At 53.5% G+C, this 23,215-nt stretch overlaps 1 protein-coding gene across 1 annotated transcript; it reads left to right on the forward strand.

Moving 5' to 3' along the window:
• The first annotated feature begins 81 nt into the window (after window positions 1-81).
• Window positions 82-21,482, forward strand: ODAD4 (outer dynein arm docking complex subunit 4). Its single transcript, XM_059670144.1, has 12 exons — window positions 82-251; window positions 1,480-1,611; window positions 2,112-2,262; window positions 2,950-3,011; window positions 3,311-3,476; window positions 5,016-5,240; window positions 5,411-5,618; window positions 10,646-10,732; window positions 12,760-12,956; window positions 15,202-15,302; window positions 18,150-18,234; window positions 20,798-21,482. Exons 1-12 carry the CDS (start codon window positions 138-140, stop codon window positions 21,328-21,330), a joined length of 2,061 nt encoding a protein of 686 aa, XP_059526127.1. The 5' UTR covers window positions 82-137; the 3' UTR covers window positions 21,331-21,482.
• The last annotated feature ends 1,733 nt before the right edge of the window (window positions 21,483-23,215 follow it).

Here is a 23,215-nt window from a genome sequence, read left to right on the forward strand (position 1 = left end):
GCAGGGGGAGGGGCCGGAAGTAGGTCTCTGTGTCCCGGTTGCTAAGAGACGGGGTTTCCACAAGCCAAACAGAGGTTCTATGCCTTCTTTTCTCCCTTTCTCGGGTTCAGCTTTCCCGAATTCAGAATTCCGTCATCATGTCGGACCAAGAAATTGACATCTTGCGAAGCACCTTTCCCTCCTACATGGCTGAGGGCGAGCGGCTCTACCTCTGCGGGGAGTTCTCTAAAGCTGCCCTTAGCTTCAGCAACGTGAGTCGCCCCTGAACCTACCCATCGCCCATCCCCGCTCTGGGTTCCCGATGATGCCTGGATAACACTGTCGTTTCTAGTCACTTGTTCCTGATGGGTGCACCAGTGACAGATAAGCCCCTGCTAAGCCATTTTCCACCAATTCCCACCTGCGTTCTACCTGATTCTCAATAACTATTCTGACCTCTTCTACTTAAAAAAAAAAAATAATATTTGTATTGATTTCAGAGGGGAAGGAGAGAGAGGGGGGAGAGAGAGAGAGAGAGAGAGAGATCAATGATGAGAGAGAATCATTGATTGGCTACCTCCAGTACATCCCCTATTGAGGATCGAGCCCATAACCCCAGGCATGTGCCCTGACCAGGAATCAAACCGTGACCTCCTGATTCATAGGTCGATGCTCAACCACTGAGCCACGCCAGCCTGGCTTCTACGTTTTTATTTTTATTTTAATATATTTTATTGATTTTTTACAGAGAGGAAGGGAGAGAGATAGAGAGTTAGAAACATCGATGAGAGAGAAACATTGATCAGCTGCCTCCTGCACATCTCCTACTGGGGATGTGCCCGCAACCCAGGTACATGCCCTTGACCGGAATCGAACCTGGGACCTTTCAGTACGCAGGCCGACGCTCTATCCACTGAGCCAAACCGGTTTCGGCGCTTCTACGTGTTTTTTTTTATTTTATTTTAATTTTTTTATATATATTTTATTGATTTTTTACAGAGAGGAAGGGAGAGAGAGATAGAGAGTTAGAAACATCGATGAGAGAGAAACATTGATCAGCTGCCTCCTGCACATCTCCTACTGGGGATGTGCCCGCAACCCAGGTACATGCCCTTGACCGGAATCGAACCTGGGACCTTTCAGTCCGCAGGCCGACGCTCTATCCACTGAGCCAAACCGGTTTCGGCGCTTCTACGTTTTTAATCAAATGTTTTGTGATTGATTGGCCTCCTTCTACAGAGCAGGCCCAATTCCCCATCACTAGCAGAGTGATTGGCTGGGAGACTTCTCGCAGAAGTGAAGTCTCAGTTGCTTGTGGAAGGTGGTCAGTAAATAACTAACAGTATCATACATAACCTTAGCACAGATTGCTCCACCTCACCCTTAGGGGATCGAGTGCTGTTTTAGGCTAGCAGGCATCCTGATTTGGGCTGCCATCACCAATCCGGCTTCTACCTTGCCCTGCCTGGTACCTGTCAGCCTGTGTGGTTCCTTTCTCAGGCTCTTCACCTTCAGGATGGAGACAAGAACTGCCTGGTGGCCCGCTCCAGGTGCTACCTGAAGATGGGAGAGTTAGAGAAATCCCTGAAGGATGCTGAGGCCTCACTTCAGGGTGACCCGACTTTCTGCAAGGTGACTGAGGGGTGGAGAACTCCAACTTGCTTTCACCACTGCCATTGTCTGCAGCGCCCTCTGGTTGGAAGTGGTAGGAGAACCAGTCAGACTGCCTAGAGCAGTGATGGTGAACCTTTTGAGCTCAGCGTGTCAGCATTTTGAAAAACCCTAACTTAACTCTGCTGCCGTGTCACATGTAGAAATTTTTTTGATATTTGCAACCATAGTAAAACAAAGACTTATATTTTTGATATTTATTTTATATATTCAAATGCCATTTAACAAAGAAAAATCACCCAAAAAAATGAGTTCGCGAGTCACCTCTGACACGCGTGTCATAGGTTCGCCATCACTGGCCTAGAGTCTGATGCCATTTTCTCTTTCTTGATAGGTCACTTGTCCAGCCCCCTGCCTCGGTATCCCAGCCTTGACCCCAACCCAAGCCCCTCCTGTTCCACCACACCCGAATTCTGTGATGCCTTGTCTGTCCGCCTTGATTTGACTTCCTCTCATTTCAGGGCATTTTACAAAAGGCGGAGACCCTGTACACCATGGGAGACTTTGAGTTTGCCTTGGTGTTCTATCACCGAGGCTATAAGCTACGGCCTGATCGGGAATTCAAAGTTGGAATTCAGAAAGCCCAAGAAGCCATCAATAACTCAGTGGGAAGTGAGTGGCTGTGGGACCTGTGCCCTTCTCCAGGAAGTCTCTTAGGGCTCTTAGGTTTGGAGGAAGGCCTGAGGGCCTGAGGGGGTGACCACCAGGGGGCCTACAGGGAGTCCCATGCTTGGATTTGGCTGCTGCTGATTTTGTTGAAGATTAGGAACCGTTCCATGAACCGTTCACTGGGAGGACCAATCCCCGACCCACTATACTGAGCACTGCAATGTCTGGTTATCCTCAATGCCAGATAAGAAGGGCTCTTTCCCTCAAGTCAGATGAATGTGCCTGTTTTTGGCCTGGTATCGTAGGGTTGCATGGAGTCCCGAGTCTAGTCTTCCCTAGTCTCTGGCTTCTTCCCTTACCACCTGGGCACCAAGAGCTGGCCTTGTGTTGGAGAGGGAAGGAGAGTGAGAGCTTGCCAGTGTAGATGGCAGGGTGTGGACATGGATGGCATGGGAATCCATTTGTTTGGGAATCTGGCTGCCATGGCACTGGGCTAGCAGGGGCTGCCTAGCCTCCTACAAGAGTATTGCACGAAACACCATGCACCATTTGCCTGCCAGGCTGGCTCAGAGCTAGCTTTGCAACAACATCCCCCACCCCCCTGCCCGAGGCAGCCATTTCCACATGAAAATATGGGACAGGTCATGCTGGGGGTCTGGTCGACCTGAGCCCCAACTTCTGTCCTTGCAGCTCCTTCTTCAATTAAGCTGGAGAACAAAGGAGACCTCTCCTTCTTAAGCAAGCAGGCTGAGGTAAGGCCCCGGTTCTGATGCTACAACCCTTCCAGGGAAGAGGCCACGCGTACCTGAGGCACACAAGTCTTAGTGGCCCTGTTGCCGGGGAACTAGCTCCTACCCGTCACAGCAGCCATGGGAGTCTGCCCCAGCTCCTCAGGGTCCTGATGGTCCAGCTATCCCCGGGGCAGAAACACTCCATGGGTTTCGGTCCCCTGGGAGGTCCCGGAGGAAGAGTTTGGGATCCCAGATTCTGGGCCCCTGGATTCTCTGTGCGCCTTGCTGAGGCTCTGTCGGGTGCTGCTCTGTCTTCCCAGAGTATGAAAGCCCTGCAGAAGCCGCATCCCGTGAGGCAGGTCTCATACTACCCCAAGGCAGAGTCCAAGCGGAGGGGCTCGGTCAAGAGCGAGAAGACTGTCCGCCAGCTGCTAGGCGAGCTCTATGTGGATAAGGAGTATCTGGAGAAGCTCCTCCTGGATGAAGGTCTCAGGCGCCTTGTTTGCAACAGGGAACGGGGCAAAGGGAATCTGGAGCGGATGCTGAATGCGCGAGGCAGAGGCAGAGTCTATCATATCAGCCAGCTTGTTCCTATGGACAGGTTGTACGCTCATTTTACAGATGAGGAAACTGAGGCACAGAAAGGTCAAGTCACCTAAGGTCATGCCTAGGTCAGCAGTTGCAGAGCTTTCAGATTTGAATCCAGGAAGTTCAGTTTCAGAACCAGTGCTCTCGAGCCCTGTGCTACCCTGGGAGGGAACTCCGAAGATTTGGGTTCCTCTACCACCGTGTCCCTGAAGGGGGTGTCCCCTTGGCCTTCAGTAAGGACAAAGGCCAAAGAATTCCAGCGGGGAGGTGCTAGAAGGGGAATCTGAGGACACTAATACTAGAATGTCCCACACCTCATCTGGTACAGCCCTTCCTTTTATTTTTAAATGTATTTTTATTGACTTCAGAGAGGAAGGGAGAGGGAGAGAGAGAGAGAGATAGAAACATCAATGATGAGAAAGAATTATTGACCGGCTGCCTCCTGCACACCTCCCACTGGGGATCAAGCCCACCACCCGGGCATGTGCCCTGGCTGGGAATCGAGCCATGACCTCCTGGTTCATGGGTCGCCACTCAACCACTGAGCCACGCCCTTCCTTTTAGAGATAAGGAAAGAGAGACCCTGAGTGGGGAGTAACTTGTTCAGGTTGACAAGCAAGTTAATGGTGGAGTTTCTGCCAGAGCCCAGCCTCCTCACCTCTGGTCCACCGATCTTCCAAACACGCTGTGCTGGCAGCGACAGGACAGGGATGGAGCCTTGAAATGAATGCCTCACTTACACATGCGGGGTGGCAGTCTGGCCAGTGGCTGATGAGCCTGCGCAGGGATCAGCCTGGAATCAATGGCTTTTCTCCAGAGCTGACTCCCAGGCCGCCGCAGGATCCTTGCGGGCCTGTCACAGGGCGGCGTCACCCGTCACCGCTGGCTCATCTCCAATGCTCCCCTCCCCAGAGGAGCTTCTGTGGAGGGGGGGGGGGGCCTGACTACTCCAATTGGCCTTGCAGCTTTGCCACCAGCTCTAACCTCTGCTCAGGCAGGTGGAGGCGGGCAGGACCTGGTCACACCCCTCCAGCTCCCAGCTGGCGCTGGCCCACTTCACACGTGGGGAGTCACGTGGCACTGGCCACCTGGGCCAGGCTGTGCATTTAGACGGCCTCTGCTTGGAATGGGGGAGCCTGGAAGGCCGGGGGCTACCCATCGGCCGCCCCTTCTGTTAGTTCCTCATGGAAGTATATCTTGCCATAAGGGGCCTATGCACTCAGCGCTATAGCGTGGGAAAGCCGGCAAGGGAAGGGCTCTGGCCTCATCTGGGCCCAGGTGGACCCCCTCTGCCCCCTGTGCTCTGGCTTTGCTCACTGTTTCTGCAACTCCAGGCAGAGCCCCCCACAGGGCCCTGAAGCAGGGACCCAGAGCCAAGGGGAGGCGACTCCCTTAGATGCCTGTTCTGGTTGGTTCCCCTCACACCCTCCCCCTCAGACCTGATCAAAGGCACCACCAAGCACGGCCAGACCGTGGAGGACCTCATCATGACGGGCATCAACTACCTGGACTCCCGCAGTAACTTCTGGAGGCAACAAAAGCCCATCTACGCCAGGGAGCGCGACCGGAAGCTGATGCAAGAGAAATGGCTGCGGAACCGCAAACGCCGGCCCTCGCAGACAGCCCGATACATCCTCAAGAGCCTGGAGGACATTGACATGCGTGGGTGATGTTCTCAGAGGGGCGGGGACTGTGTCCGGGGGGAAGGGAGCAACAGAGCAGCCTGCGCCCCTGGCCTCCGTGGGCTGTGGGCGGCCTGGGGGGTGGGGGGAGGTGGGTTCTCCCCTCAGCCACCCAGACGTCCGCCTCCACATCCCTCTGTCGCTTCCCAGTGCTGACCAGCGGCAGTGCAGAAGGGAGCCTCCAGAAAGCGGAGAAAGTGCTGAAGAAGGTGCTGGAATGGAACAAAGAAGAGGTGCCCAACAAGGACGAGCTGGTTGGGAACTTGTACAGCTGCATAGGGAATGCCCAGATCGAGCTGGGGCAGATGGTAGCAGCCCTGCAGAGCCACAGAAGAGACCTGGAGATCGCCAAGGAATAGTGAGTGCCTGGGGAGGCCGGAGACCAGGGGCCAAGGCCAGGGGCCCGTAGCGGAGCTGGGCCGGGCCTGTGTAGCTGGGCCTCTTGCTAGGGCTGCCGGTGGCTGAACTCCCATCCCCTGCCCTGCTTGCCTTGGGGGTGGGGGGAGCCCGCGGAGGGAGGAGCCCCCTGCCCAGCACTGAGGGTCAGGGGCTGAAGGAGACTTGGCTTTTCGGCACAAAGGGGAGGGCACTGGCCCACAACTTGAAAAAGCTCCCAGTGGTCTGTCTGGCTCTTAGGGGTGTTTTCATTCTGACACCATGTCAGCACGCATTCCTCCACCCCAGGCATGCAGAGGCTGCTAGCACTGGGAACACAGCAAAGCCCAGACACAGGGGAGTGAAAGGGGGTGTGTGAAAGGGGAGGACATCGCTAACCAACCACCATGCTGATAAGTGTGAGGAATGAAAGCCCAGGACCCCGTGCTAGGAGCCGTATATTTCAGGAGCACTTCACGGGGCCTGCGGGGAGGCACTGAGGCAGGTGGGCGGACGCTTGAGGCCGGAGAGCACAGGGTATTGCCAGGGGAAGAGTGGGCCAGAGGAGGCTGGACCAAGGGGGCAGGATTCAGAGCCAACCAGGGCCTCCCAGACCATGGTACTGACCAAGTTTCCCGGCTCTGGAGTCCGGCCGACCCGAGCTTCAGAATTGTGTCCCCAGCTGTGGGACCTTGGACAAGGCGCCTAACCTCTCAGCCTCAGGGGGACGTAGCAATAGCCCCACCTGAGAGGGTGGAAGGGAGGGCCGGGTGCGGAGCACACACGGAGACCTCAGGACATGGCTGTGGAGCCACAGGGAAAGTAACCAGCTCTTCAGCTCTTCACACCTGATGGCCCGTCAGGGGTACCATGGCTTTCGGGGCACCTGGTTTGAACCTTTGGCGTCATTGGTGACTTTCTCCTCCCACAATTCCGAGTCCCTTTCTGCCTCCCGTCATCCTGTTTCTATGCACAGGTTGGCCCTGGGCTCTCCCTGCCTCCAGCTGCTCCCACACATCACCCCCAGCGACTCTGCTTCTCATCTCTCAACCCTCCTTCCCTTGCTGACAAACAGGCCTTGGTCCGTCGTTGGCCTCAGATAGAAACCAAACACCTTCGCTTGGTACTCAAGGCCCTCTGATGTCAGTCCTCCACGTGGGTCAAACTGGACTTCCTGAACATTCATTCCGCCTCCTGCCCTCCCCTCCTCACTGGCTGGAGCCTGCATGCCGCCCATTCCCAATTCATTCTCACCTGCCTGCGCGTGCTGAGCAGGAGTATCACAGAGGTGTGTGTGTGTGTGGGGGGGGGGGGGGTCAGCTTTGGAGACATACCTGACCCTGACTCCTGGCTCTGGCACTCAGAGGCTGTGTGGGTTTGATTACATTGCTCACCTCAGTTTCCTCATCTCTATGAAGGCCTAATAACACCAACTCACAGGGATTGTGAGAATGAAATGATATGTACTGACAATAAGCCGTTTGGACCCAACCCTATCCCAGGCCCTAAAGACATACACAATCTCTGCTTCTGGCCAGACTCCCTCCCAAGCCCCAGACCTGCACAGCCATCGGATTCCAAGGCATTTCCACAGGAACCCCAAATAACATGCCCCAACCGGAACCCCTTCTGATCCCCCAAGCCCCGTGCTCCAGGGCTCCCTATCCGTGACGATGTCACCTTTGGCCACTCAGTTTCCAAGACGGAGCCCAGGCTGCTCTCCGGACACCTCCCTGCTCACGCTCAGTGGCCCAGGCCCTGTCCACGCTGCCTCTTTCCTTCCGTTTCCCTCCACAGCTCAGTCCAGATCCTCCTTGCTTCTTGCCTGTTTCCTCTGACCTGGATTTCCTGCTGCCCAGCTGGTCCTTCCTTCTGTGCAAAACAAACCCAATAATCAGATCAAGTTCAAGTGCCCGGTTCTGCTGCCCTTCCTTACCTGGCTCGTCCTGGTCTCTCCTGACCCAGCTCTCCCCAGCCAACACCTTGAGCCTTCCTCCTGCCAGCCCTTTCTTCATCAACCCCTCCTACCCACTCTTCACCATGTAAACAAGAGTCTTCCTCCTGGAAAGCCTTCTGCGCCCCAGCGGTGACTTAGAAACCTCTCCTCTGCGCTCTCCACACTCCCTGCCCCTGTCTCACGATGCCACTCTGGGCTGGGACTGTCTTCCATGCCCTGTCTCTTCCCAGCACCTGCCACAAATGGGCGGGCAGGAAGTGTATGCTAAATGGCTGCACAAACAGGGTGTTCCTTAAACAAAGTTAGTTCAGTCTTAAGTGCCCCAGGTGCTCCCTCACTCTAATCAGCCATGCCCCTCCCTCTCTGCCCCCCAAGTCCATCATTCTTCCGGGTGCAGCTCAAATCCCAACTTGCCTATGTAGCTTCTTAGTGACCCCAGCCCTCATTTCTTTCTTCCAATACCTGTAGATGATTTGATTGCATGCTTTCTCATTACTATTATTGTTAGTGTATTATAGATTACTAAAGGCCCCGTGCATGAAAATCGTGCACTGGGCGGGGGAGGGGGAGGCAGGCGGGGTTCTCTCAGCTCAGCCTGCGCCCTCCCACAGTCCGGGAGCCCTTGGGGGATGATGTCTGACTGCCGTGGAGGCAGGAGAGGCTCCTGCCGCCGCCACTGCACTCGCCAGCCATGAGCCCGGCTTCTGGCTGAGCGGCGTCCCCTGGTGGTAAGTACATGTCATAGCGACCGGTCGTTCTGCTGTTAGGTCGATTTGCATATTAGCCTTTTATTATATAGGATTGTTATGAATACATTGACTTATTACAACTCATCCCTTCATTCATCACACAACAGAACACCCACTTTAGAAGGGGAGGCTGACCTCAGAGGTGCTGTGAGAGCAGCGGGTGCAAAGTGTGGCCAAGGTCCCAAGGAGAGAGGCAGGTGGCAGCCCTGCTGGGAGCCAAGGAGGCCTCAGAGAGGACAGGGGTGTCAAAAAGAGGAGACAAGAAGGAGGGAGAAGGGCACCCCAGACAGAGGGACCTGGCAGGGTTGGAGGATTTGGGGAACTGCAGGCAGTGTGCAGGGCTGGGGCCAGGACCTGTGGGGAGTGGGAGGTCCGGATGCCACAGTGAGGAGGAAGGACCCTAGCCTGAAGGTACGGAGGGACCATGAGTTTGATTTTACGCAAGACTGCAGTGTTGCTCTTGATGCACAACCGTGTGGTGCTGAGAGCAGACCCTGACCGCCTTCTCCCTCACTCCCCTCCCCTCCCCCAACACCACACATTCCTCATTTCACTGGGAACAAATTGAGATGTGTCCTTCTGGCGTCTTTTTAATGTATTTACCTACATATTTATGTACGTCTATGCATTACACAGGATTTTTTTAACAAAGCAACTCACTTCTGTATTTTTTTTTTTTTTTTTAAATAATGTGTCTTGAGAAGGGTGCGGCAGTGGAACTCCTCAGATATGTGTGAGTACCTCTGAGGGTAAAGGAATGTCTTTATTTATTGATTTTAGACAGTGAGGAAGTGAGAGAGAGAGAAACATTGTTTTGTTGTTCTACTCATTTATGCATTCATGGGTTGATTCTTGCATGTGCCCTGACCCGGGATTGAACCCGCAACCTTAGCGTATCAGGAGGGTGCTTGAACCAACTGACCAGGACCCAGGTTTGCATTTGAGAAAGGCAGGCTGGCCATGGTGGGGAGACTGGGTCTGAGGAGGAGAGCTTCATGGAAGGCATGGAAGCCAAGCGGGTTGCAGGGGCTTGAGGAGGAAGTGGGGAGGGAGAGAGAGAGGGATCTGGGACCCGGGAGGGTTTTCCTGTTTTACTTGTTAGGAAGGGGGCAGTTTTGAACAGAGATGGGAATGTTTCTATGGTAACGGTAAACAATCGACGTAGGTGGTGCAGTTGTCTTTTTCTTTATGGAACTGTCTTACTCTTTCCTGATGACACATGAATACTGTAAAAATTTAAATACTACGGATACATTCAAAGTTTCCCTCCTGCTCTCATTTCCCTCCTGCTCTCATTTCCCTTGGGTAATCATTGCTAATAGACTTATATTCTCTCTACTTTTTAAAGAAAGGCCCACTTTTTGTTTAGTTAGTTGTTTTTTGGTGGTTTAAAACAACAGCTTTCTCTGACAGTGCTGGGGGTTGTAAGTCAGTGTGGGCAAAGGTCAAGGTGTTGGTGGGGCCTCCCTCCCTCCAGAGGCTGGGGGGCGAACCCGGCCCCTTAGTCTTCCAGGGTCGAGAGCTGCATTCACAGCACTCCTTGGCTCATGGCCCCTTCCTCCAGTGCCAAAGCCAGGAGCACAGCATCACACTTCAGCTCTGCATATTTACTTTTAACCAGGAGGGGACGGTAGACATAGCATATACTCCCACAATCTGACCTTTTAACCTGCTATATCAGGGATGACTTTTCATACACAGAAATTGCCAGTGCGAAGCCACTGATAACATTCAGACTGTTTCCCATGTTTATTGTTATTATTTTTAAATATATTTTTATTGATTTCAGAGAGGAAGGGAGAGAGAGAGAGAAACATCAGTGATGAGAGAGAATCACTGATTGTCTGCCTCTGCACGCCCCCTATTGGAGATGGAGCCCGCAACCCAGGCATGTGCCCTTGACCGGAATCGAACCTGGGACCTTTCCGTCCATAGGCCGACACTCTATCCACTGAGCCAAACCAGCTAGGGCTCCAGTGTTTATTACTGTAAACAGTGCCTTAATGAGCGTTCTTGCCACATTACCTTCTTGAGCTAAGTTCCGAAAGAGGAATTGCTAGATCAAAGGGACATCTTTGCTAGCTGTTGACTGGTGGCCGCCCAGAAAGGTCCCGATAATGTTCATTCTCAGCTACGGGGTATGGGAGGCCCCGTACGTGCCAGCCCTGCCAGCCTGGGTGTGTCCCTCAAACTGGACGCTGTGTCCCTGAGGCCAGGGCCCCTGCCTCCGACTTCCTTTCTGTTTCCATCGTGCCTCGAATGCCCGATTGCTAGTGAACAACTTCTCATGATTCTTCCCCGCAGTGACCTTCCTGATGCCAAGTCGAGAGCCCTTGATAACATTGGCAGGGTTTTTGCCAGAGTTGGGAAATTCCAGCAAGCCATCGACACGTGAGTGACCAAGGACTGCCCCCTCCCCACCTCGGGGCCAGGACTCCCACCCTCACACCAGACTCCCAGCCTGGGGCCAGGATGCCAGGAAAGGAGGCATCAGAAGACCTGAGCTTGGCCCCTGGCTCTGCTAGGCGGCCTCAGGAAAGCCACTTTGTAAACGCAGGGGCTCATCCATTAAATTAATTGATAGACTAGAATCAGCATTTTCTCAGAACGTCCCAGTGACAAGAATCACCTCGAGCATTTGTTAAGGGTGTGAATTACAGGTTCAGTTTTGGAGCTCAGGGATCTGTTTGTTTTTAAAAACATTTTTTTTAATTAAAACTTTAAAATTATATATATTGATTTCAGAGAGAAAGGGAGAGGGAGAGAAACATCAATGATGAGAGAGAATCATTGATTGGCTGCCTCCTGTACGCCACCTACTGGGGATCAAGCTGACAACCCAGACACCAGCATCTAACCCAGGATCCTTCGGTCCGCAGGCTGACACTCTTATCTACTGAGCAACACCAGCGAGGGCAGGGATCTGTTTTTAATGAGCATTCCATGTGATCCTTATCACGGGCCAGTTGAGTCCAGCACCTCTTCTGACACTATTCTGTGACTCACGGGAACAGAGTCTGAACTCTCCAGGTGGTCCAACTGCTGGACTTCTGATGTCCACCTTGGGGGCTAGTGACTTACTCCAGTGGGGTGACTCAGCCCCAGGGAAACTTAGGGGGAGGGCCTGACCTGGAGACCAGCCTGGGCTGGGTGAGCCCACTCACTTAGCGCAGGGAGAAATGTCCTTCGGGCCCTAGTCGCTTGATTGAAATAGACATGTTCACCTCTGCTACACGTCATTTGGCTTCCTGAATAGCCCCGATGTCTATGTGCCAAAAGACAGAGGAGGATAAGAGTTCACTTACATATTTTTATAATAAAAAGTGTTGCCCTGACTGGTTTGGCTCAGTGGATAGAGCGTCGGCCTGCGGACTCAAGGGTCCCGGGTTCGATTCCAGTCAAGGGCATGTACCTTGGTTGCAGGCGCATCCCCAGTGGGGAGTGTGCAGGAGGCAACTGATTGATGTTTCTAACTCTCTATCCCTCTCCCTTCCTCTCTGTAAAAAATCAATAAAATATATTTTTTAAAAAATTAAAAAGTGTTATAGAAAGCATATGGTTATTATTAAAATATTAATTTTGAAAATACAGAAAAGTAGAAGAAAAATTATTCAGTCCCACCACCCAAAGACAAGTACTAATTCTAATCCTACTCTTTATTTTATTTTATTGATTTGAGAGAGAAATGAAGAGAGAGAGAGAGAGAGAGAGAGAGAGAGAGAGAGAGAGAGAAACATCGATTTTTTGTTCCACTTATTTATCCAGTCATTGGTTGATTCTTATATGTGCCCTGAACAGGGATCGAATCCACAAACTTGGCATATTGTAACAATTCGCTAACCAACTGAGCTACCCGGCTAGGGCTGCTAATCCTCCTAAACTTTTTTATTTATTTTGTTTGTTTTTTCATTCCATTCTTTTTTTTCTGTGTTGAATTTTTTCTTATATGTACTTAAGAATATTATTTAAAAAAAGATATCTGTTATTGATCTCAGAGGAAGGAAGAGAGAGAGAGAGAGAGAGAGAGAGAGAGAGAGAGAGAGAGAATCATTGATCGGCTGCCTCCTGCACACCTCACACTGGGGATTGAGCCCACAACCCTGGCATGTGCCCTGACTAGGAATTGAACCGTGACCTCTTGATTCATAGGTCCACACTCAACCACGCCAGCCGACAAGAATATTCTTAAACATTATTTTTATGTTATTTCAAATGATATTTTGTAAGCATTATTTGCAACTGTTGGATCAAATTTGATCCCATAGATGTTCCAGAATAGTGTTGGAAGCTTTAAAAAATGCTACTGCTTATGAGCACCACTCCTTACGGAAATGAACGGGCGGTGGGAGGGCACTGCTCACCCTGTGGCAAAGGGCGGGGCTGGAGTGGACGGAGCTGACCTGGTTCTTCCTCCCCAGGTGGGAGGAGAAGATCCCTCTGGCGAAAACCACTCTGGAGAAGACCTGGTTGTTCCATGAGATTGGCCGCTGCTACTTGGAGCTGGACCAGGCCGCGCAGGCCCAGAGTTACGGCGAGAAGTCCCAGCAGTGCGCCGAGGAAGAGGGGGACATCGAGTGGCAGCTGAACGCTAGTGTCCTGGTGGCACAGGCACAAGGTATGGCCTCCGAGAGGACACCCTACCTTCGAGCTGCACGCCTGGGCTGGGAGTCCTGGGGCCCATACTTCACATCCCAGCGTGCCCCTGCCCAGATGAATTCTGATTCTGAGAGTGGGGACCACCCCCTCCCTTTTGACCAGGGTTAGTGCCTACTGTGGGCTAAGTTCAGTTAGGGCTTAGGCGTCCTGATAGCTGCCCTGCCCTGGAGCTCAGCTGCAGACCAGCCCAGCGCTGTGTCCTCATCAAAACAGCGCCACCTGGTGTTGCTTGGCGCTCTTTACATCTGCATTCTTGGATGTAATCACCGTGCAAGCCAGTGATGGAGGCATCATTGTCCTCATTTTATAGATGGGGAAACTGAGGCACGGTTTCAGCAGATTGCGCCAGGTCACGTGAGGGAACTTTTTGGAGTAATGGAAATGTTTTAAAACTGGGTTGTGGTGATCATTGCACAACTCTATAAATTTACTACAAATCATTGAACTGTATATTTAGACATGGGTGCATTTTATGATACGTGAATTACATCTCAGTGAAATTGTTTTTAAAAAACCAGCAAGGGGAAGGGGCATGGAGGAACAGATGAAACAAGACTGGCAATATTTTGATAATTGTTGACGCTGAGTGATGCGCGATGGGGGTTCATTATACTACTCTTTTTACCGTGGTGTACATTTGAAATCCTATATAATAAAAGGCTAATATGCAAATCAACTGAACAGTAGAACGACCGGTCGCTATGACACGCACTGACCACCAGGGGGCAGACGCTCAATGCAGGAGCTGCCCCCTGGCGGTCAGTGTGCTCCCCCAGGGGGAGCACCACTTGGTGCCTTCTCGGTGCACAGTAGGGAGCAAAACCGTTAACAATTCCCTGCCCTCCTGTCTGAGGAGGTTAACTTTTAAGCAGCCACTTGAAGGATGAGAGGCACCAGCTGCCGTAAGAGCTGGGACAGAGCAGTTCACCAAAGGAGCAGCGTGTAGGAAGTGGGCAGGGGCTGCGCTGGTCCTATACGCCGGAGGAGACCCATGTACGTGGGAGCTCCCGGGGCCAGGGAGGCTTGGAGGAAGGAGGCTGGTGAGCGGCCAGATCCACAGGGCCTCATGGGCCTTGTTACAAATCATAGATTCTTTCCTAAAAGCATAGAGAAAAGCACTGAAAGCTTTAAATCTAAATCGCAGACACGATTGTTGTGGCTCTTCCTAGAGCCATTTCCTGTTCTTAGGAGGGCATTGTGTAAGCTGAAGGGGCGGCGGGACGTACCCCTCAGGTTGGACGTCATCCTGAGTCCGCTCTTGAGGATTTGTTGGGCCCGAGGGTCTCTGCAGAACCAGGCCACTCACTGCTGGTCTCAGTTTCCCCAAACGCAGCACAGCCTGGGGGGCAGGGCGCGGCAGGTGCCACTCGGTGCCTCCATTCCGTCCTTTGTCAATAGGGGTACTTGTGATATCACCTGTAGGGCTGGCGTAAAGGATAAAGTAATACGTAAGCATGCAGGCACCGAGAACGCTCAGTAAATACTGATCTCTCCCTCCTGCCGCTCACTAACTTCTCGTAAGTGTCTCTAACAGTGATGAGAAAGTGGCAGGCCTTGGAAAAACCTATTTATGGCTCAACACAAATGTAGGTATAGGTCTCCATCCTTTTTTAAAAATTTTTTAAAAATTGTAGAGAGCAAGGGAGAGGGAGAAAGAGATAGAAACATCAGTGATGAGAGAGAATCATTGATCGGCTGCCTCCTGCACGTCCCCTACTAGAGATCAAGCCCACAACCCGGGCATGTGCCCTGACCGGGATTGAACTATGACCTCTTGGTGCATAGGTCGAGGCTCAACCACTGAGCCACACTGGCCGGGATCTGCAAAGTTCTTGACAAAATGGAGTGACTATTTTAAAATATAGATTTCCTTTTTGGAACCATCTGACGATGGGACAGGATGGAGTTGTTGGTCCCTGTACTGGAGACACGTGGTGTGGGCACAGGCCCCCTTCCCTCACTGACCCCTTCGAACGGCCTGGGACCCATGGCTCAGGGTCCCAGGTCCTGTCCTTAGAGGGGAGATGGCCCCAGAAAGCCAGGGGAGGGGTGGCCCCGGGCAGCTCTGGGGCTGCCTCCGGCTCACACAAGCTTCCAGCTCCCCCGGGAGGGGCCCGCCAGGCCGGGGCCCCGCCCTGCAGGGCAGCCGCATCCTGCCGCACCGAGGTCACCACCCACCTGTGCTGTGCCCCCCTGTGCTCCAGTGAAGCTGAGGAACTTCGAGTCGGCCGTGAACAACTTCGAGAAGGCCCTGGAGAGAGCGAAGCTGGTCCACAACAACGAGGCGCAGCACGCCATCATCAGCGTGAGCCTCCCCCCACCGGGCGGGCGCCTGGGCAGGGGTGGGCGGGCCTCAGCCCCACAGCCCTCCCCCGGCCAGCCCGCAAGGACTGGTGACCACCAACTGCAGGGCACAGTCTGGGTGGGGCGCTGCCTTCAAACATCTGCCACCACCATCAGTTTCTATAGCAACCCATACACATAGTTTTTTTGAAATAAACAAAAAACGGAAAGGCAGGTTTTACAAAACATATTTACCTTTACTCTGGATGCTAAGATTTCTTATCCTATTTTATTTTTCATTTTCTTTTTGTTGTTGTTGATCCTCACCTGAGGATATTTTCCCAATGATTTTTTGAGAGAGTGGAAGGGAGGGGGAGAGACAGAGAGAGAAACATCAATGTGAGAGACACATTGATCAGCTGCCTCCCACATGGGCTCTGACCAGGGCTGAGCATGGAGCCCACAACTGAGGGACGTGCCTTTGACCAGAATCGAACCTGGGACCCTTCAGTCCGAGGGCCCACGCTCTATCCACTGAGCCAAACAGGCCAGGGCTCATTTTCCATTTTCTTTTCTTTAATGCTAGTGGGGACCTAAATTGGTTTTAGAACAAAACCCCTTCCTCCTCCAGGAGACCACAAGAAATAGTGTGATTGCCTCCCTCGCTTGCCTCCACCTGCGCTGCTCAACGAGGCCGCCGCAGGCCACGTGCGGCCACTCACGTGAACAGGACTGGAAAGTTACATTTCAAATTCCGTTTCTCAGTCACACTAGCCACATTTCAATGCTGCACAGCCGCCCGTGGCTGTAGGGCCACAGAGTGCAGGCCTCGAGCAGTCCCATCCTCGCAGCCACGTCTGCTGGGCGGTGCTGGCCTGGCCCGTCAGCTTCAGGAGGCAGACACACAGCTGAGGCCACCCCAGGCAGGTGGACCACCTTAGGAGGGTCAGCAGCTAACCTCACCGATGCACAGGCAGCTTAGCGTGAGCCCGCTGGCCACCTCCCTCCCGCTGCCGAGCAGACCGCTGCCCCTCAGCGGTCCCAGGGCGAAATTCCAGAGCCACCACCAGCACATAGCTCAGCGGTTCTCAGCCTGTGGGTCGCGACCGCTTTGGTGGTCGAACGACCCTTTCACAGGGGTCGCCTAAGACCATCCTGCATATCAGGTATTTACATGACGATTCATAACAGTAGCAACATTACAGTTATGAAGTAGCAACGAAAATAATTTTATGGTTGGGTCACAATATGAGGAACTGTATTTAAAGGGCCAGAAGGTTGAGAACCACTGACATACTTGGACCCCAGGAGGCGTCGGCTGGAGTGAATTAAACAGCCCCTGGTCTGGGGAGCTTGCCCAGTGGTTGAAAGAGGCCGTCTGCATAACTCGGGGCAGCAGGAACCACATGGGAGGTGCAGCAAGGATTCAGGAAAGGGAGCGGGGCCCTGGGAAGTGACACCCTAAAATGCTGCAGCTGGAGGTGGGCCTCCTGGGGGCTTTGAAGGACCAGGATGGCAGGGTGTGGCCAGGCTGCAGGCACGGGAGGCTGTGGGTGCTGAGCCATCTGTGGGAGGCAGAAAAGGAGACCTGGCCTGGATCCAGGAGTTGGGCCACGATAGCAGAAGGATTTGGGGCAAAGAACCAGCCTGGACTCGAAGGTCTAAGAACCACAAGGGAGCCACTGACCCACTCGGATTTTTAGGGGGTGAGGCCATAACTTGTGAGGACCATGGTGAAACCACATTTTCCGTGTCACGGTGGAGAAGTCGCTCCCAAACAGACCCCACCATGTGGCAGTCTGGCCCTGCTTCCTGGCCCAGGGCAACTTCGGCGCGTCACTGAGCGTGCACCTCGCCTTCGAACCTGGCCCCAGAGGTGGAGCGCTGCCCGTCCCTGAGGCCCAGCCATATGCTCCTGAGCTCACACGCGTGGCCTCCCCTGTGAATCCTCTTCCACGCGATCACCCTGCAGGTTGTGGGAGACAGGTGGCATGGCAAGTAAATCCAGGAAATGCTGGCTGACCACGAGTCGGCCTGGGGTGTTCAGCCCAAAGGTGACAGCCACGGCCCTGGCCCTCAGGAAGCTTGGCGTCAGCAGGGAAGTTAAAACACAGCCCTCTTGTTTGTGACAGTGCCGCAGGGACCGGGAGATTCAGAGCGAGAGAGCCCAGCAGGGAGGCGGGGCTGGGGCTTTCCCATCAAGGAGGGCTCGAGGTCACCTTGAGGACTGAGCAGGGTTTTGAAAGGTTGAGAGGCAGAGAGAAGTGTCTGTGGGGCCAAACAGCCCCATGGCCCTAAGTGGCATAGGACCAGGCCCCTGACCTTTGACCCCCCCTGGGTTGGCATCTCAAGGCAGGAAGGCGCACCAGGGTGCAGACGAGTGTCTAGGCCTGGTGGCCGGTCAGTAGATGTTCGGAGTGCCTGCTGGTGCTGCCCCTCCCCCCCGTGCACGTCACAGGGAAGAAGGCAGAGTCTGCCCTCACGATGTGCACAGGCCCACGCTGCAGTGTGTCGGAGTTCCCTCCATGGCTTGCTGACCTGCTGCAGGCTTAGGGACTTGCACTGTGTCTTTGCATTGGCTGAAGCCAAAGGAATCCTTGTAAAAAGGTGGAAACCGGTAGATACACACGCTTCCCAAATACATGCCTAAGCCCTGGAGTCACGTCTCTCGTACCACGTAGCCTGGGTATTTCCAAGTCCCTGTGTATCCACTAACCTCCAGGCAGGAGCTGGCAGAGGAGCCGGGAGCACAGGAGGGGGCAGGGTTAGTGCAGAGCCCTGCTTCCCGGGGTTGGGACTTGGGTGAAAGGGGAAGTGTAGGTGCCAAGTAGGGGTTATGAGAGTTCACTGGCTCCTCTACCACCCACAGGCTTTGGACGATGCCAACAAGGGCATCATCGATGAGCTGAAGAAAACGAACTACAGGGATATATTCAAAGAAAAGAAAGAGAAAGGTGAGTTCCTGGAGCCCCGAGGCAGCAGCTTCAGAATTCCACCCCCTGCATTCTCTCCTGTCAGCCCCAGTGCACGCTCAGTAGCTGGTCCCCGGCTGAGCGCTGTCTACGGGCATTCTGACGTCAGTGCCACCAGCACCCCAGCCTTTTGCTGGGGCAGGAGAGGGAGGCGATTCAGCCCACTGTGGATGGAGGTCTGAGCCCGCTGTCTGCCCAGAGAGCCCACTTCTGTGTTTCTTCAATAATTCATCAAGTATCTGCTGAGCACTGGTCACACGCCAGTTAGGTGTGAGATTTGGGGAGACAGGGGCTCAGCCCGGCCCTGGAGGAGCCCGGGGCCCAGTGGGAAAGCCAATTAGAGTTGTCCCTGAATGGGCTCCCGCAGGCCAGTGATGATCTGGAGGAACGGCTGTGCCCTGGGCACAGGCCAAGGGCTCTGACTTCCCTGGGGAGACAGGGATGTCTCCACGGGGGAAGAATTGTCTGTTCCAGGCGCCAAACCAGCAGTTCTCAACCTGTGGGTCGCGACCCCTTTGGCGGTCGAACGACCCTTTCACAGGGGTCGCCTAAGACCATCCTGCATATCAGATATGTACATGACGATGCATAACAGTAGCAACATTACAGTTATGAAGTAGCAACGAAAATAATTTTATGGTTGGGTCACAACGTGAGGAACTGTATTTAAAGGGCCAGAAGGTTGAGAACCACTGCTCCAAATGATGCCCGAGGCTTTTCCACGTGCGTGCGTGGTGGGAGAGGGAGGGCATTTCTGGCGGGAACAGCAGGAGCAAAGACAGAGGCAGAATGACAGCTACTTACACTTTTGGGGCTCTTCCTGTGTGCCAGGCACTGGGTGACGCCTCGCATTCAGTCCTCACCACCCTAGGAGGTAGGTAACTGTTTGGGGGGCAATGGAGGTGGAATGAAGTTGAGTGACCCGCCTGGGTCGCACAGCAGTCTGACTCAGAGCCACACGGTCCCCTGCGTCGAGGAGCTGCTTTTGGGACCAACATGGGGAGGGAAGGGGATGGAGAGGAGACGGGGGAGAAGGGGGCATAGAGCGTAGGGTCAGAGGTTAGGATGAGGTGCAGAGGCTCAGACAGACCCGCTTTATCACATTCTTTCTCCCAAGGCCTCGGGGAGTGAAGAGGCCTTTACTGGCTCTAAGAGGCTCTGGGATGGAAGTGAGGGAAGAGGAGGTGGCTGGGACTCCAGGTCCCCAGGCCCACTTGAGTCATTAGGAATGGACCCCAGAGGGGATGGGGGACAGAAATTGATCTCCATTCAGTGCTTCCGATGTGACTCACTGATCCTGCAGGAACACTATAAAATAAGCATTACTATTTGCTTGATTTGATGGGTGACACGGAGGCAGAGGGGTTGCGGTTCACAGTGGTCTTGGGAAGCCTGGCTCTAGAACCTAGGCTTTTACCACGGTTCTGGTGCCAGGACAGCCCGTCTGCCCTTCTGTGGTGCCCTCGCCTTATCACAGTTGCTCTGTGCAGCCAAGAAGACAGAGCCGCCTCCAGGCACCAAGGCGGAAGCCCTCTCTGACCCAGGCGTGGTGATGGGAATCTGGGTGTGGTTTTCGGGCACCTGAGCAGCCCTTTATCATTCAGCCCTTTATCTGCCATGTGGTAGCTGGATCCCCACAGAGAGGCTCTGCCTCCCTACATGACCTTGGAGCTGCTCTCAGGAGCCACAGGAGCAATAGGTGGGAAGGGACACAACTGGGAAAGGGCAGATGCTCCACGCAGCCTCCCTCACGCTGCCCTTGCCAACCTTGGCAGGCCATGTGCTGGGGAGGGGGTCCTCCGGAACCCACCGGGAAGGCCCTGAGGCCAGTGGCCACGGCCGGGCAGGGCATTTCCCTCCCAAAACAGCAGGTGGCAGCATTGCATATGTCTTCATCCCCAAATGGCAGCTTTTCCCAGCTGTGACCTGAGAGCCACTAGGCACCTATGAGGGGCTCCCAGGAAGAGAATGTGGGGGCGACTCAGGAGGAAACTGGTGACTTTTCTCTGTAGCTGGTTAAAAACGGAGCTAGGATCCCTCTGGTTGTAAACTAGCTCTCCAGCTGAACTTGCTGCTAGCAGTCTGCGCCTCTTTTTACAGGGAGCCTCCCAACAAATGATGAAATATGCTTCCGGGGACAGGGAAATGCGGAATGGGAGTGCTGGAGAAAAGACCCCTTCCGTCCTTTCCCAGCGCCTCCGCCGTTTCTTGTAGGGAAAGAGTGTGCTGTGGGGGCAGGCTGTCCCGAGTTCACATTCTGGCCCTCGTTCATTTGCAGGGTGACCATGGTGTGTGATTCCTCTTTATCGATCCCAGGCCCCTTGGCTGCAAACTCGAATCAGTGGCACATTATGCACTGTCATGACACTATGCACTTACAAGTGAAGGTATGCTCTGTGCGGCTCACACCATGCCTGGAACAGAGCTGGTCCTCAGCAGTGGACGAGTTCCTCTCTCTCCCTTTGGAAAGGAGTGCTTCTCTTAAAAGCACAGGCCAGGACAGGCCCAGCAGGACACACACTTACCTTTCTCTCTTCCTTTCCAGAAGAGGCTGCTGCACTGGATAAAGCAAAGGTAGCAGCAAAGGGGAAGGAAAGAGTGAGAAGAGTGAGAGACGAATCCGACAAGATAATGAAGCATTGGGAAAGAGAGCAGGATGACATGGAGAAGGGCGCAGACGATGAGCTGTCTAATGGAGGAAGTCCAACCCTCACCGCGAGCGGACAGGAGGACAATAGGAAGACAGGAGTAGAAAAAAACATCTCCTTGAGAAGAGAACTGGGAGCCATGAGGAGAGATTCGAGAGATGTTATGAAGAGACGGTCCGGAGACTCAGGCAAAAGTTCAGGAAGAGCAGGCGGGGAACTGAGCAAAAGTGAATCCAGAGAAATTTACAGGAGGCCTTCAGATCTGGACCAGAAACCCTCAGAATTAATAAAAAGCAGGTCCGAAGACAAAGAGGAGAGCCTTTCAGAAGCCGAAAGGAGAGAGTCGGAAGACCTGGAGGAAATAGAACTGGGAGAAACGGAAACAGAAAGTGCTGAGAAAATGGAAAAAGATGAAAAGGAAGATGAATGAAGCCCCTGTTAGTAGGCATTAGGATCAGGAGGCTGGGATTCACAGGGTCATGGGGACCTTATTAAACTAGACTTTGGAGTGGAGATTTGTAAAGAGGTCCCCTCTGCCTTTTTCTGATACTGTTGTCCCTTTAAATAGATATCTTTCGTTCTTACAAACCCTGAGTCTTTCATTGCCTCCATACCCCCACCCATTCTCAGAACAGACTTAGAGAATGAATGACCGGACGTGGGGTGCTACTTCCCAAGCAGAACTCTGACCTTACCTTGACTGGGTGAGAAACACAGAGGCCCCCAAACAAGGCCTGACCCGGAGTGTGATCAAGGTGTGAAGTGTGGTCCTCTCCCCCAGACCCTGTCCAAAGACCATACGGGAGAAAGAGAAAGGTGCGAAGAAGAGGGTGTCGGCGGGGTGAAGAAACAGGTGAGCTCTGTGAATCAGGACGGCTTAAAGGGGGGAGGAAGCAGAAAGGCCTGGGAGTAGAAGCATGTCTGCCCAGTGGCTGTCCATTGGCTCATTTTGCTGAGCACCTACTTTGTGCAGCACACAGTGGGAGGCTCTCTGGAAGAAATAATGATGGGACAGCCTCAACCATCACTCAGTGAGGGAGACCTCCTTGTAAACCCCTAAGCCCTGAAAGCAGAATGAAATGAATGCTGGTACTGTGCTCTGGGAGCCTAGAGGAAGAAAAACAGTTCCTACCCAAGAACAGGAAGTAACCTGGGCGTAGGAGCAAGGGCTGGTCCCTCTGTGCTACCTCCGCTGGCAGTCAAGTAAGTCAGGCTCCCAAAAAAGGCCTGAGCCAGAGTGTGATCCAGGTGTGAAGCCTGGTCCTCTCCCCCAGGCCCTGTCCAAAGACCTTAGGGGGGGGGGGGGGAGAAAGGTGCTAAGTACCTTTGCTTCCTCCTCTGTGGAATGGGTGCCTGCCTCAGGGCTTGCTGTGGGATTATATGAGTGGGTCCCACAGCACCTGGTACACAGGACGCTCTCCAAAATCTACCCAAGCTTTCAGTCTCTTCACAGAGGAAGTGGGGGCTGAACAGCTGCCTCAGAGGATGAGTTAAATCTCATGACAGTTATCCATCTGTCCCTTTGGCTACTGCCATCCTGGTTCTGCCTCCAACAATTCCCCACAGGGTTGGGTGAATTTAGACTGGGACAGGGCCTGGCCTAGGGTGAAGCAAGGCAGGCATTTCAGCTGCAACATTTCACGGGATGCAAAAACTCAGTAAGCAAGATAAACAGTATTTTAATGCAATATTGTAAAAAAAATAATGCAACAACCCATGATGAGTAAAATATCAACCTTTTCTATAAAGACAGGATCCCACCTGGCACTTGCGAGACACTGCTTCCCTCCCCTCATCCTTATCTTGGCGCGGGACTGGGAAAGGGTGACTGCTTTCCTCTTTAAAGACTTCATTATTAACACCTACCAGAAAAAAGAGGCCATAAAAAAATGAATGAATGAATGAAAAAAAAGGCTGGACAAACCTCTGCCCAACACTTCTTTTTTTTTTTAAATACAAATTTCTTTATTGATTTCAGAGAGGAAGGTAGGAGAGAGAGAAACATCAATGATGAGAGAGAAACATTCATCGGCTGCCTCCCGCACACCCGCTACTGGGGATCGAGCCCGCAACCCAGGCATGTGCCCTTGGCCCGAATCGAACCTGAGACCCTTCAGTCCACAGGCTGATGCTCCATCCACTGAGCCAAGCCGGCCAGGGCAGCCCAGCACTTCTTGCTGCTGCTCAGTCTGCCGGTCGCTCCCGTAGGCTGCCCCACGTGGGGCGCTTCCTCCGTCTCCCCACCCCCCACCCACCGGCTGCTCAGTTTCGAGTTTCGATTTGCTGCGCCTGCGCAGGCTCGAAGGCGCGTCCCG

This window comes from Myotis daubentonii, chromosome 16 (genome assembly GCF_963259705.1).
Source record: "Myotis daubentonii chromosome 16, mMyoDau2.1, whole genome shotgun sequence".
In the NCBI taxonomy this organism is placed as follows: Eukaryota; Metazoa; Chordata; class Mammalia; order Chiroptera; family Vespertilionidae; genus Myotis; species Myotis daubentonii.